Below are 14,150 nucleotides of genomic sequence, written 5' to 3' on the forward strand. Positions count from 1 at the left end.
TGACAAAAAACAATGACAAATTGTGCATAGCAGAGATAACCAATGTTCTGTGAAAATGATCTGAAAAAGAATTCAGAAACTGAAAAAGTTGAAAAAAAAGACCAAAAACCAAAAAACATAACACCACAAAAAACTTAGATTCAAGTGCATGGACTAAATACATACTCCTCACATTTGATCACATCTAATTTTGCTTATGAAAAGCCCCTTCTAACAGAACTTTGACCTTGAAAATTTTTTCCAAGGTAAAATTTTGTGGAATTGGAAACAAGTGTTGCTGGGGGTTTGCGGTGTTCTAGTCTCATTGTTGTGTCTGTTTTTCTCCTGTTTACAGAGAAAGTACAGGCGTGTAACCAGAGGGGTTGAAAGGGCCCTTCCAAGTTTTTATGAGAGTAAAAGCTCACGTTTTAAAGATTTTACAAATCTCCAAATCTCAATATAAGTCACTCCAAGGAGCGCCACAAGAGCGAGGTCTAACCTTACCCACCTCCTGAGCACATTGGCAGCAGTGGTCAGGAAAACCTCCCTCTGGTGTTTCTGAATACAGGAAGAAACCTCACACAGACCAGGCTCAGGGGGTAGCCATGTGCCTCGGCCACACTAGTAAGACCCTTCGGCTGCTCCCTCCCCACTTGTGGTCACCACAGCAGATCCAAGGTGGAGCTGCATGTTTATTTGGCACAAATTTTACACCAGATGCCCTTCCTGACACAACTCCATGTTACATGGAGAAATGTGGCAGGGGTGGGGTTTGAACCTAGTCACAATGACTGTTGTCTCAAAAAACATCCAAATGGTGAAGAGCACACTCTCAGAAAATGGAATATATTTGGCGCCAGCTCAGTCACAGAACATTCTCCAGAATTCATCAAAAAGATGCTTCCAGAAGTCCTTATTATGCTCTGGATTTTCACAATTCCCTGTAGATCAGGCATGCCCCAGTCCTGGAAGGATCTCAGAGGGTCATCTGCATGGAGGCCGATGGATGAACAGAAGAACGTATGAAGCCCAACCAGCGCTGGCAGTGTCCAGGTCCTCGTCCCTGGACACAAAGCAGAAATCAATCAGCCAGAGTGAACAGTTAACAGTAGAACCATCTCACAACAGCAAACTAACAGACAAACAACTAACATCGCTGCCATTAAGACATGAGATCGCAGAGAGGCATAAATGAAGATTTTAATGTGACTAATCACGCAGGCCTCATGACTGTGGAGTAAAATACAAAAACAAAATATTACTTTTGTGTCTCACTGTTTTGTTTGCCTTTTTTTTTTACACATTAAAGAAGGCCCTGGTGCATAATATTGGATTATTTTATTCATGCTCTGTGCAGTTTGTAGCGTATTGTGTTTAACTGCCTGGTCGGTGCATCAGTTTGTCAAGATATTGTGTTGTTAACGTGCACAGATGAAGACTTCCATTTTGACTGATTATTACATAATGCTCCATGTTTATTAGTAAGTACGTACATTTAATTCATAAAGGACATTTCAACACAGATTCCGCTGACCAAAGTGCCGTACAAAAAGTAGATAAAATAGTAAAACAACTAAAAACATAAAATGGATCATAAACAAAACGAACAACAAAAACAAACACAAAAATCACACAATGCATAAAAAGATTCAAAGATTCAAGATTCAAAGAAATTTATTGTCATATGCACAGTACAGAAGAACATCTTCCCTGCACAATGAAATGTGGCTACTGCATTTAACCCAATCCTATTTGCCAGTAGGAGCAGAAGTCGCCATAAGGCGCCCGGGGACCTGCTCCAGATGTACATCCCTGCCTTGGTCAACAGCAGGGCTGAGCAAACCAACACCGACCCATAACAAACAACACACACACAACACACAACACATAGGCCGGCCCGGTACATAAAACATATATATGAAAGCAAAACACGAGGGGAAAAAGGAGAAGAAAGAAAAAAAAAAAAAAAAAAACCCTCATAGCTGCTGCATTACACAGCGGCAATGAGGGAAAAAAAAAATCCCCATCAGCACAGAAAACAATAATCACAGAGACAAACACAAGGACACAGGACGACAACCGAGATTTGAGAGGTCCAGTTTATCAGAACACTCCAGAGGCAGCCTGTTCGGCGCCGTCAACGGCCTTGTCCGACCTGTAGGGGGGAGGGTACAGCCCTGCGCTGAGCAGTCCTAGACAGTTCTAACACAGTTAACAGAGCTGGAGAAGCTGAGGGGAGGGGGGAAGACCAGGGAGCGAGGCTTAAGTGTTGATCTTCTGAGGAGGTTTTTTTTATCACAGCGACCTTGGAGTGCAGCTGTATTTGGGGAAGCCAAATGAATAGCCAGATTAGCAGACGCCTGAAAGATTCCACAGTTCTGGAGTGGCTCTCAATGCATCTGAATGTAGAATGTGGTCTTCACAGACGGTCATAGCGGGTTTCCAGGGCTGCAATCTTGCTCAAGATGTTATCCAACGCGCGGTTAGCCCCCGCTGACTGCGCAGCCACTGCCTTCCCAATCGAATCAATCATATAGGGCAGCCGGGAAGGACCAATCAAAGCTGCTTCCACTTTCTTGATTTTCCGGTAAACCAGCAGAGTGCCCGCACCACACATCAGAAAGCCGGTCACCACCAAGCCGAATATGTACACATCCAAGTATGAATTCAAAATTTGAAACAAGCAAACAGCAATAATAAAATTGTGTGTGGTGCACTATTATCTCCATGTGCCATCTGTCTGCTTCTGTTTCTAGGGATGTTATACCATTTTCTTAAGGATTGCAAAATCCTAGGCTTATACACTATAAAATGCACTGACTAAATGATTCCATCTCCTACAGATTGTTAACACAATAACTAAAAATCAGTAAGTGCTATCATCTTTTAACCCTTCAAATTAAATAGGCATATAATGACAATAAACTGATTAGATGTTGGTTAACTTTTATTCACCAGAACAATAAAAAATGCAACTTTGTTTTGTTTTTAGAATACTCGGTTGGCATGTCTGACAAATACTGTACGCTGCCATCTGCTGGGCATGTCTGGATTTGCTGCAGGGAATAATCTTATCACATGCATAATGGAAATTAGGAGCAGGTGTGGTTTTAAAGTTGTATGTTATACTGAAATCAACTTGTTCCTTTCATTTTCAAAGCCTAGGTCTGGTGGCCACAGAGGGCACCGCTGCATGTCTCAAGAATTTTAATGTCAAATTTTTCTTTCATTCATTCATTCTTGTAGCAAAAAAAAAGAGCTCTAATAAAATACTTTTGGGGGGAAAAAAAGACTTTGTGTTATCATGGTGACAGACAGCATTAACAACTGATAGTAGGAGTTTAAATTACTCACAGGTCCCCATATTGGCGTTTGAGCAAACTGCACATTTTCCCTAAAATTACAAACCGGTAACTGTATTAGTGTTTGGTACGAGGAGCGTTTGACACTTTTGTTTGCCTGAAAGTGCATCATATACAAACGCTGTGACAGTGCCTGAATTACAGAGTGTGAAAAGCACCGAGTGCAATGTCACGCCCATTTCACACTCATCCCCTGTCAGCTCTGAGACAGGCGGCGGCGGCGTTCCAAAACTATCTGTTATGTTAAATTAGGGTGAACATCGAGAATTTCTTATTGCTGAATCTTAGCTGACTCAGAGAAGCCTGACCTCAGATTTAGCTGTCTGAAATGTCTACAGGCCAGAGGTCACATTTCGGCCCACGTTCTCTTCACTCACGCGCACACGTGGAGTTCCACCTTATCATGCACGAATGGTTCTGCACTGGCAGCCTCACCATCCCTCCCACGAGCTGTATGTACAGTACGTGTGCATGCAGTTTTAAACTAAGACGAAACTGAAATATGGACCAGCAGATGCACGTTGGCAAACATGCAAAGTATTTTTAGATATGTAGAGACAAAAGCAAACCCTGTTTCACAGCCTTTGTCTTCAGCCTGTGCCTCTGCCTGTCTACAGGTGCTGTTTCTCACTTTGTCCCTGCAAAGCACAAGAGGTGTTACTGCACCAGTTTGACCTTTGACATATATTGTCATAAAACAGAAGGGGAAAATGCCAACTGAGTAACAGTGTGAAAAGAGAGTGGTGCACTCATCTAAAGTGTCAATAAATATATCTGTTCATCTCAAAAGAATGAAAGCAGCATCAGATCAGATGTGCAGCGAGAGATGGGAGAGGATAGATTTGTTGGCATTTAATGGGCTTTTTTTTTTTTTTTACATTTTTACTTTAGATGTTCCACCATGCAGTAAGTACGTTGCATGACTGTTCTTTTCCTCATGATGCGCTGAGTGTTACATGTGTATGCTGGAGGCCACACACAGAAGCCGTGAGTTCATTTATTTTTAGTATGGATAGCACAGAATCATTCAGGCAGTGTGCCACTAAGACTGCTGAAGGTGAGTCGGGTTTGATATCCCACTCTGTCTGACTCATAACAGTTCGCTGGAAAACAAAGTGGGCCTGATACGGCACCAACCAGTGGAAATTATGACTTTTCAGTTTTATTTTTTAAATATAAACTTTCCCTGAAATAGCCTGTGTCTTGTAATGATAATAACAGAACTCTGGTACAATAGTTGTGCTATTGTTTGCTGGAGTGTATGTGTGTATTACCTTTAAAAAGTCTTTAAATTATACCATAGTGAATTTTCTATTGACTTTTTACATGATTTTGAAATAAGGTTTTTATGAATATTATTATTATGAGTGGTTAATACTGCAATTATTATTATTAATACTGTCCCGTGACCCAATCTTAGATAAGCGGTCGAATATGTGTGTGTGTGTATGTGTGTATTACTACTGTCATAGTTGTTGTTGTATTTGTTATTATATCATCACCACCACCACCATTATTGTTATTAGTGTTGTAGTAGTAGTTGTTATGAAACTGAATATGCTATTTTGATGAGCATGGCATAGATTTATTACTACTGCTGATGCTGCTACTGTTGCCACTACTTATGCTACTATTATTGGTATTATTGCTGTCATAGTCTTGTTTTATTTGTTATCATCATTACCACCATTACTGTTATGGTTATTCTTGTAGTAGTTGTTGTTGTTGTTGCTGCTGCTTTTATGAAATTGAATACTGCTATGATGATGAGCATGGCATAGATTTATTACTACTAGTACTGCTGCTGCTACTACTATTATTGTGCAATGGTTAACGTTCTTGGCTCAGAGTAAGAAGGTCCAGAGTTCAAGGCCATCCGTGCACTATTTGCCTTGTATTTCTGCAGTTGGGTCCTTGAAGGACATCTTGGGTACTTTGTCAGGTCGGGGTCAGCAGTGATCCTGCTACTGGTAACATTGTAACCCAGTACAAGCTGCCACATGGACGGGTAGTCAGTGTCTAAACCAGCTCCCCCATTAGAGCTTGTGCTGGTGAGGAAGGTAACATGATACCCAGCAGGACGAAAAACAAGACCTGTCAAAGGGCGGATGAACTCCCTCGGTGTCAACAGCCATCACGCTTTTATGTTGTTCGTTCTTGCAAGCATGCTGCAACATGTCTTGTGTTCAAGCTGCACGAAATGTTGGTAGTTGTTGATCCTTGATCCTCAACTGTAGGGTTTTGTCCACCAAGTGGGTGAAGTCTGGTTTTCGGTGGACAGCGTGGAGGAAGCTACTCTTAGTGGTTCAACGAGCGGAAAGGCTGACCCAGCTATGCTTTGTGGAGCGCATAATGCATAACAGGACATGTAGGATGTCGCGACCATCTGCTGCATCCATCTGTGTGTCCAGTTGTCTTGACTTGTCTTGCCACTGGATCTAGATAGTCTCGGACGAGAGAGTGAGGTAGATGTTGTGCAACACTTCCCATCCCATCCCTTTCAAATGCTACGATGAACAGATGGTCATCATCATGTCAACGGACAACGAGAGGAGGAGGGGACAACTTGTGCCAAATCAAGATACAGTTCCACATGGGATCCACTGCAAGAAAAAAAAAATTATATATATATATATATATATATATATATATATATATATATATATATATATATATATATATTACAGATAGCTGTAAAATGCTAAGATGTGCAATAATATGCTGTATTATTCTAATACTATCAATCTAGGAATTTGGGGTTATGGGGAACGTTATGTCATATTTGACAGTGCTTATTTAATTTGCTGTGTAGGCAAAGTGAAATAATTTATTTATTTTGGTTGTTTTTAATTGTCTGTGCTGAAGTAACGGTTGATAAATTCCTGTTGATGCAGCATAAATCCACTGGGTATCTACAGTGTAAGTGGATTTTCTATCTGCCACGATCTCCACACAGTACTGTTTGAGTTAAATGCTCATCAGTCAACAGATTAAACAGGTTATCAGGTGTACTTTATCAGATCAGAACCAGGCAACAATTTAGTCATCATACACAACAACATGTTCTATGCGTCTCTGGCTTCCTGTCGTTGTCAGCGTTGGCTGTTGAAGCGTTTGACCTTATAAGATGGTAATTTAAATATTGCATGCAGCAGTGCTGTTGGCCGCTGCACACTTTTGATTGTATTATAAAAATAAATGTTTTTTTAAAATCTGTGATTACTGAAGCAGTTAGTGAAGCTGGCACAGAAAGGTGATTATCTTAAGAGTCTTATTTCCATCATTTTTATTTGATGCTTTAATCTACCACGATCAGTTACAGCATGAGCCGATTTCAGATCAAGACTGAGGAATGTATAAGAACTGGTTCCACACATGAGATAAGCTGTTCTTTATCAGATTTCAGGGTTTAGACACGTAATCTATATGCCTCTGCAAAGCTGCACAAATGCCACCATATATGAAGCTGGGCTGCTGCTCAGTCCCACTGCCTTAAATTCACTCAACACCATTAAGACGATTCCGCCTAGAGTTGTTATTGCCACTTTTAATGGAAATTCAGCAGTGACCATCATTTCCTGCTACTTTCCCACAAACATGACTAATGAAGCAGATGTCTCTGTGTTCTATCAAGAGCTGTACCAAACATAGCATTCTTATTGTAGATGGCAATATGAACATCCAGAGAATCCACTGTGAAGCACCCAAATACACATTTCATTCATCAACACACTGAAACTGCCAATATCTTTAAGACTTCGTCCTTAAAAATCAGCTTGTGTGTTGCCCATTGACCACTAGGTTACCCTTAATTAGAATAATGAGGCCTAGAAATTGGCTTTGACCGGAGTCATAACATCCAAAATATGCCACAGTTACCCACCTTTCTGCCATATGATTGGACTGTCCTAACTTCCCACACTGATAAAAAGAGAATACCAATTTTAAAAAAGCATTACAATTAGTAAAACCTGAATGAGTTAAGTTGTACGAACTTAAGTTTGTAAATTAGATCTAACTTTCAAATTTAAGTTCAAACAAATTAATGCATTCAGATTTTACCAATTGTAATGTTTTTTTAAGTTACTTCTTTTTTCATTGCATATTGTTGCAGTCAGAACACAATTTGAGGCACTACAAGCAGAATCTGAAACAAACTGTTCTGTCCCATAGCAATTTTGTAATTTTTTTACAACAAGGCAGCAGAAGACATCATTACCCTTAAACCTAAAATTAGGCATCATACCCCCTAGGACTTGCAAGAACTCACAATTAAGTGACTCAGGTCTTTTAGTATATGTCACGAGTAGACAATAAGTTGAGACCTCAACGCAGAGAAAAGACAGGCTGGTGTAAGAAACAGTTTTATTTGCCAGAACCAGGGATGGAGCATAGGTCGGTACACGGGAAAGCAATCAGTAAGGAGCAACAGTGTCCAATAAGTGGCAGGCAATCTCAAAAATACACAATGGGGAAAACAGGTTCGGTAACAAGAAATCAAATGCAAGAAAAATGCTAGAAATCTCAGGGCAAGACATGGACAAAGCATACAAAATTCAAGCCATGCACGAGAGGAACACAGGGTTATAAATACACACTGAGGGTAAGTAGACAAATGAGGCACAGGTGAGGGTAAACACTAACTGACCACAGCTGGGGATGAGACACATGAAGAAAGCTAACAAAATAAAATGCACAAGGAAACTGGTAGAGTGAAAATAAAACAGGAAGTGGGTCAAAGACACTGGGAGTAAATAAATACATAAATGCAAAGCAAACAAGCAGTGGAACGGGCACAGGGCAATCATTTATAAATTACACACAGGAGGGAAGAAAACAGCAATAACTACTAAAACCAAAGAGAGAGAGAAACAGAGGACAAAGACAGACACAGACATGAAAACCCACAGGGAACTGCAAATAATAAACACACCAAGAACAGTCACTCTGAATGCACTGGCTTGTTGAGCCTGAGATCTACCAAAATTTACAGTGGACTCCCTTCCTGCTTCTACTCTCCTTATTTACCCAATGACGGCAACTAAACGGCCCACCCCCCTAAAAATGGGTCCACCCTGCATTCACTGCACATGTGTCATTTCAGGGTGTCAGCGATTCACCAAATATCACCTTGTTTCTGCTTAAAACTGTGCTCCAGTCATCATCTATCTCAGCGACAGATATCTGAAGCTTTTGTACAACAATCATTTACATATAAATTCATCATTACGTCTGACTCTCTGAGTCTGACTCTCTACACCTAAAGAGATCTAAGGGAATAAAGTGATTATTAACCATCTGATGACAAAGTAAAACCTCTTAAATCATTCTAAAGTCAGTTTTAAGCAGAAACGAGGTGATAACTGGTGAATCGCTGCTGACACTCCAAAATGACACGTGCGCACTGAAGGCGCAGTGAAGGCAGGGTGGACCGATTTATGGGGGGGGGGGGGGGGGGGCTTCGAATTATGTGATCATTTATTCTTATTTGACATTTAACAGGACTAATCTATATTGTGAGCTTGTTCTAAACAGATGGTTCACATCTCTTTTAGGTCTAAATTGTCTTAAAGCAGTTTGCTGTCAGTTACTGAGTCTTAAGCGATCAGGCCTCGTGCACACACCTGCTCTGCCAGTACGGCCCCTGAGAGACACACAGCACCTCTTGCATTAATAGCGTGATTTTATTCGCTTGAATTATGTGTTATAGCGTGCACTCTAAAAATATAAGAAAATCAGCCATTAGTGGGCCTGATTTGTGGAAGCTGTGCAGGAAAGATTCAGCTCAGTGCGGCTCTGTGGTGCAGCTAAGCTGTAGTTTGAGATAAACAGTGATGACGATGATCATATCTCAACCTCCCTTCGTCTTTTCCTCCAGGGTGAACCTGGCTCTGGCCTACACGGAGTTAACGGAGGAGCTGGGACGTCTCCAAGCTCTCAGCTCCAAACAGACGGAGATCCTGAGGAAAGCCTCACAGGAGCCAGCTAGCCCAGGTTAGCATCTGCTGCTGTAACTCTTCACCGTGTGGACGACAGTCGCCCCGTTTCACACTGAAAACTGGCAGTAACGCAACAGAAATCTAGTATACACTAGAAGAGCACTTACTGGAGAGTATGTGACCACTAAAGCCCGATTGTCCCATGTCTGTTTTAAAAGGGGTCATATTGTAGACTTTTTCAGAAAATAAATTTAAATGAATTCATTATATTTTATTGCCTGTAAATGAGGAAATGCATAAGTAAGACCAAATAGAACACAGTGAGCTATAAACAAAGCTCAAAAATGCTTTAAGGCGCTCGGCCCTGAGGATCATTACTCAGCAAAAGCTGGCAAACACTCTATAAAACCATCATTTGAAAGTATTTAGATTTTCCTCTGACTAGATTGTGCATAAACATCATACAAAATCTATATTGTATATTGTAGGACATCAGGTATCTTGAAATGCTTGAAGTTAAAAATACTAAGAAATTACACAAACACCATGTACATCCGGTGTCTAATAAAATACCTATTTCTCTGCTTGATTTTTTTTTTTTGGTAACTGACCTTTTGTAAAACCAACATGTGTGTATTTTTTCATTAATATACAATTTCAAATAAATGTGGAATAAATCAAATAAAGGAGAATGGTGGAAAGGAGAAGAATAATACAAATGAACAATAAAAATCTACAATAGAAACATATGTACTTACCGTCCATCTTTAAATATTAAATTTACCATAAGCTCCATTTACCATAAGCTTGCTCGTGACTCTATTAACCTACCTACTTGACTTTACTTGACTTTTCTCAACCTCGTAGGCTGAGACGAGTGTCACTGCAGACATAAGTCAGTCTCTGTTTTGTGTGTGTGTGTGCTTTGAATGTGTGCTCCAGATGGAAAAGCGCTATAGAAATACAATATAAAAAATTTTAACAGTTGAGTTTGTGTGTTTCACTTGAGTTATATTTAAAAATAACACATTGCTGCCTGTGTCTCACTGTATATTTAAACTGCTAAACAGCAACAGCACCTACTACTAACAACTACCAAAAAAAAAAAAACGTCATTAACAAACAGACTGTACAAAAATTAAATTCTAGGGTTTCTTTTCATTATTCTGATAAAATAATAAGAAATCCCAGAGGTTGTGTCGTGTCTTTACTCTAATTAATTACAATTCATTCCGATTGCCTCTAGAATATCTTTAATAACAGTACAAATAGTATTTTCTGGCTCTTTGAAGTCATCAAGGATGCAGGGATTTGTAAGAAGCCATAAAAATACTCCTGGGTGTTTTACTGCATTAGTAAGCATGAAATGAATCATCTCATTTGACTGTTTTACCTCATCTGGAGGCTCACCGAGCGCTTAAGTGCATAAATGCCCCTCCTTTTTAACACCTAGGCCATGCAGCCATGAATGATACTTCCTCTTTTATATGAGAGGTGAAGTTTTGACTAAATAAGTGACTGACTCATCTTGTGATTCCAGGAAACTCTACAACTGTACATGTTTGCCTCTGCATATTTCTATGAGCTTCATGCACATTTCTATTAAGGAAACATCCTGTTGCAGCATCTGTGTAGAGTGATCCTGATGGCAATTACAAGAACAATTATACAATATTATATGTATAACTAGAAGGGCACTTGGTAGAGCGCATTCCTCCGCCATGCCACATATCAATATCGAAGGATGTGGATTCACAAAAGGCCAAACTAATACATTATGATATATTTTCCAGAGTTTAATCCGGATTATCACCAAATTTTAATTGATTGATCCTGGACATATTTCCCATCATTCCACCAAATTTGGTTCGATGCGTTCAAAATTTTTTGGGTTACCCTGTTAACAGACAAACAGAAAGACAATCGCCGGTGAAAACATAACCTTGGTGGAGGTAATAAAAAGACGTCTGTTTCCCCTGGAATTTTCTTACAACACTTAAAACACTAATTAAAACGAACTGTATCATAAAAATGTTGATGTAATGATACTTAGAATGCAGTAGGAAAGCCCCCCCCAACCCTTCCAAAATCTTCCTAAACCCCTGGAAATCAGTGAAATTTAAAGTGCCTTATTTTAAAGTGATTAGTGAAAGATATTATGACTAGAATGGGACAAATAATTACAAAACTTATCAAAATAAATAAAGCAAGGAAAGAAATCAGAAACATAAATAAAAAAAATGTTATGTTACTACAATTAAAAGGTTTTAAATCAGAGATTTTAGTACCTATAGGCTAATCTACAGATATATTTATGTAAGCCGTTAATGTAACAAATGTTTTTTCCATCTGTTGTTTTTCCCAGTCCAGCTTCACTCTCCCATACACCACCAGCGCCACTCTCCAGTGTCTCAGCGCCATTCACCCATCTCACAGCGCCATTCTCCAGTCCCTCCTCCATCGCATCACTCCCCAATTCAGCAGAGACGCTCCCCAGTGCTGCAGCGCCTTTCCCCAGACATGCACCGCCGCTCACCCATGCTGGACGTCAGCGATGGCCCAGCCTCGTACTCCTGCCGGCCGCCAAGCCAGCATCTGCGTGCTAGCTTCCAGGGCCGTCGCAGTTATTCCGAGGTAGCCGACCCGTCTGCCTACCAGTGCCCGGTGCGCTTCTCTCTGGACCCCGTCTCCACCTTGCCTAAACCTCGGCCCTACGTTGAGGGCTACTCCAAACAGCAGCCCCAGCATGTGGGCTCTCCGCTCAGTGGACTGCAACACCGAAGCTCCCCGTCTCCTCTTCAAGGTGGTGCGGCAGCAGAGGGGGGGCTCGCTGAGACCTCCATGCGTCACTCCAGAGAAATGCCATTCCCGCTATCAGAGGTAGCCCACCTGCATTTTGACCCCCCTCCCCCTTCCACACCAGCGCCCCACCCACCGCAGTCATCTGAGGATGAGGAGGAGTGGACACACCCCATAAGCCCACCGCGGACTCTGGGTGTGCTCTCCGGGCCTATACCACCTGCTGCAATGAGAGGCCCGGCGTCCTGCTCGGCCTTCCCCATCCCTCAGCGGTCCAACACCCTCAGCTGTCACCTGCCACAAGGGTACGTGACAGCAGAACACGCCCAATCCTGGCCTTCCATCAACGTGAGTAGTGGTCTAAATATTAATGTGAAACATTTAGAGCAGTGACATGGAGTCATGTGACCAAGCCTCGCACGTGTGTGTGTGTGTGTGTGTTGCTCTGCAGCTGTGGATGGAGACAGAAGAGAGCGACATGCGGAGCTGCCCTCTCTGCCAGCTAATATTCCCCGTCGGTTACCCTGACGATGCGCTCATCAAGCACATTGACTCCCACCTGGAGAACAGCAAGATCTGATTGTCATGGCAACGGGTCTGCACACATCTGTGCTGTCGTCTTCAAGATTATGTAAGAGACCGGCAGCCAAAAGGGGGAAGTCGAATGTAGAAGCTCTGTAGAACCATTTGCCGGTATGCACACGACGTCGAGACGTAAAATGCCAGTTTTGATTTTTGAATCCAACTCGTCGTGTACTTAGCGAGGCTTGTGTACTGTCTAGTAAATTATTGTTGATGGTTTTGGACAATTTGTTGTTTGGCTTGGCAGGGCAGCACCCTTTGATTTAGCCGGGTGGGCCGGAGCAAAGGTGGGCTCAGTGTGGTCACTCTGCTCCTCAGGGAGGCATCTTTGAATAGGTCTGTTTGAGTAGACTGTCCTCACCACTTAGCTTTAAACACACCTGCTTTCACATTTTCGATTTCACACACTCATTATAGTTTCTGTATGAGCCTCTGCTGCCAGCACCAGAGGCAGCTGGTGCAAGAACAGCGCTGTCTGTTGATCAGGGTTTGATGCTCTTTTGACGTTAGTCGGTGCACAAAGTTTTGCGTTAGCCGACTACAGTTTTTAGCCTGCTACAGAGGAGGCTAATCTTTAGTTGACAAAACTTTGTTGTCTCACCTCAAAAATGGTGGCTATCATGTACCACCACTTGAAACAATTTCCTTCAGGATTAATAAAGTTCTTTTTTATTCTTATGCTTATTGATGGAGCAGGAAGGAAGGAGAGCCTCGCGGGACTGGAATAATCCATTGGAGATGTTTATGGACACGAGGATGTGAGCGCTTCTCCTCAGGGGCTGGTTCCGGCCATGGTTGTAGTGGACAACCAACCCAGAAGTAAACAATTCTCCCATGCATTAGAGGCATTTCTTGGCAATGGCACTCGCGAGGCCGCTATGTCCGCGAAAACCATTGACTAACGTTAGACGGCTGATCTTCAAGTTTAACTGTCAATGTGAAATGGAGATTAGATGGCTAATGTTGGGGTGACTAATGCCAGTCGACTAAATAAGCTTAGTAGACTAAAAGATTAGACCGTGTTATGAAACCGGGCCCAAATGTACCAGCTGGATGTGACCGCTGTTTCACACAAGAGCAGGTTTGTTTATGCCCTGCAGGGCGGGGCCACTCCACGCGTGGAGGAATATATTTTAGTCAGATTATATACCTTTATGCTTGCAGCCTGTTCAAAGAATCTAAGTATCTCAGCACTTTAAGTTCGCGTAGGCTATACAATGCATCTGTTCGCAGCCCTCGTGTAATTTCCACATATAATTTGCTAGTTTTGTGTAATTATAAGAGCAAAAAATATGAAGATATATTTTTACAAATGATGATGCAACACGTATCATGTTGATGTTATGAGTCCATGGGATGAGATCCTTTTTTTCCTGTATAAATCTAAAAAACAACAAGTGGGATTCTCCTTGATCTTCCTGGAGATCTGACCTATAAAACAGCGTGATGTCATAAAAGCCCAGACCTTCCCAAAAAAAAAGAAGAAAAA

The 14,150-nt window shown here is 41.5% G+C and overlaps 1 protein-coding gene across 1 annotated transcript in view; it reads left to right on the plus strand.

Moving 5' to 3' along the window:
* Positions 1 to 12,736, plus strand: part of tbkbp1 (TBK1 binding protein 1) — a 57,799-nt gene extending 45,063 nt beyond the window's left edge. Inside the window, 3 exon segments of the mRNA XM_034194184.1 lie at positions 9,220 to 9,335; positions 11,646 to 12,427; positions 12,531 to 12,736. Coding sequence (XP_034050075.1) covers positions 9,220 to 9,335; positions 11,646 to 12,427; positions 12,531 to 12,659 — 1,027 coding nt within the window. The 3' untranslated portion in view covers positions 12,660 to 12,736.
* The last annotated feature ends 1,414 nt before the right edge of the window (positions 12,737 to 14,150 follow it).

This window comes from Thalassophryne amazonica, chromosome 18, assembly GCF_902500255.1.
Source record: "Thalassophryne amazonica chromosome 18, fThaAma1.1, whole genome shotgun sequence".
Lineage (NCBI taxonomy): Eukaryota > Metazoa > Chordata > Actinopteri > Batrachoidiformes > Batrachoididae > Thalassophryne > Thalassophryne amazonica.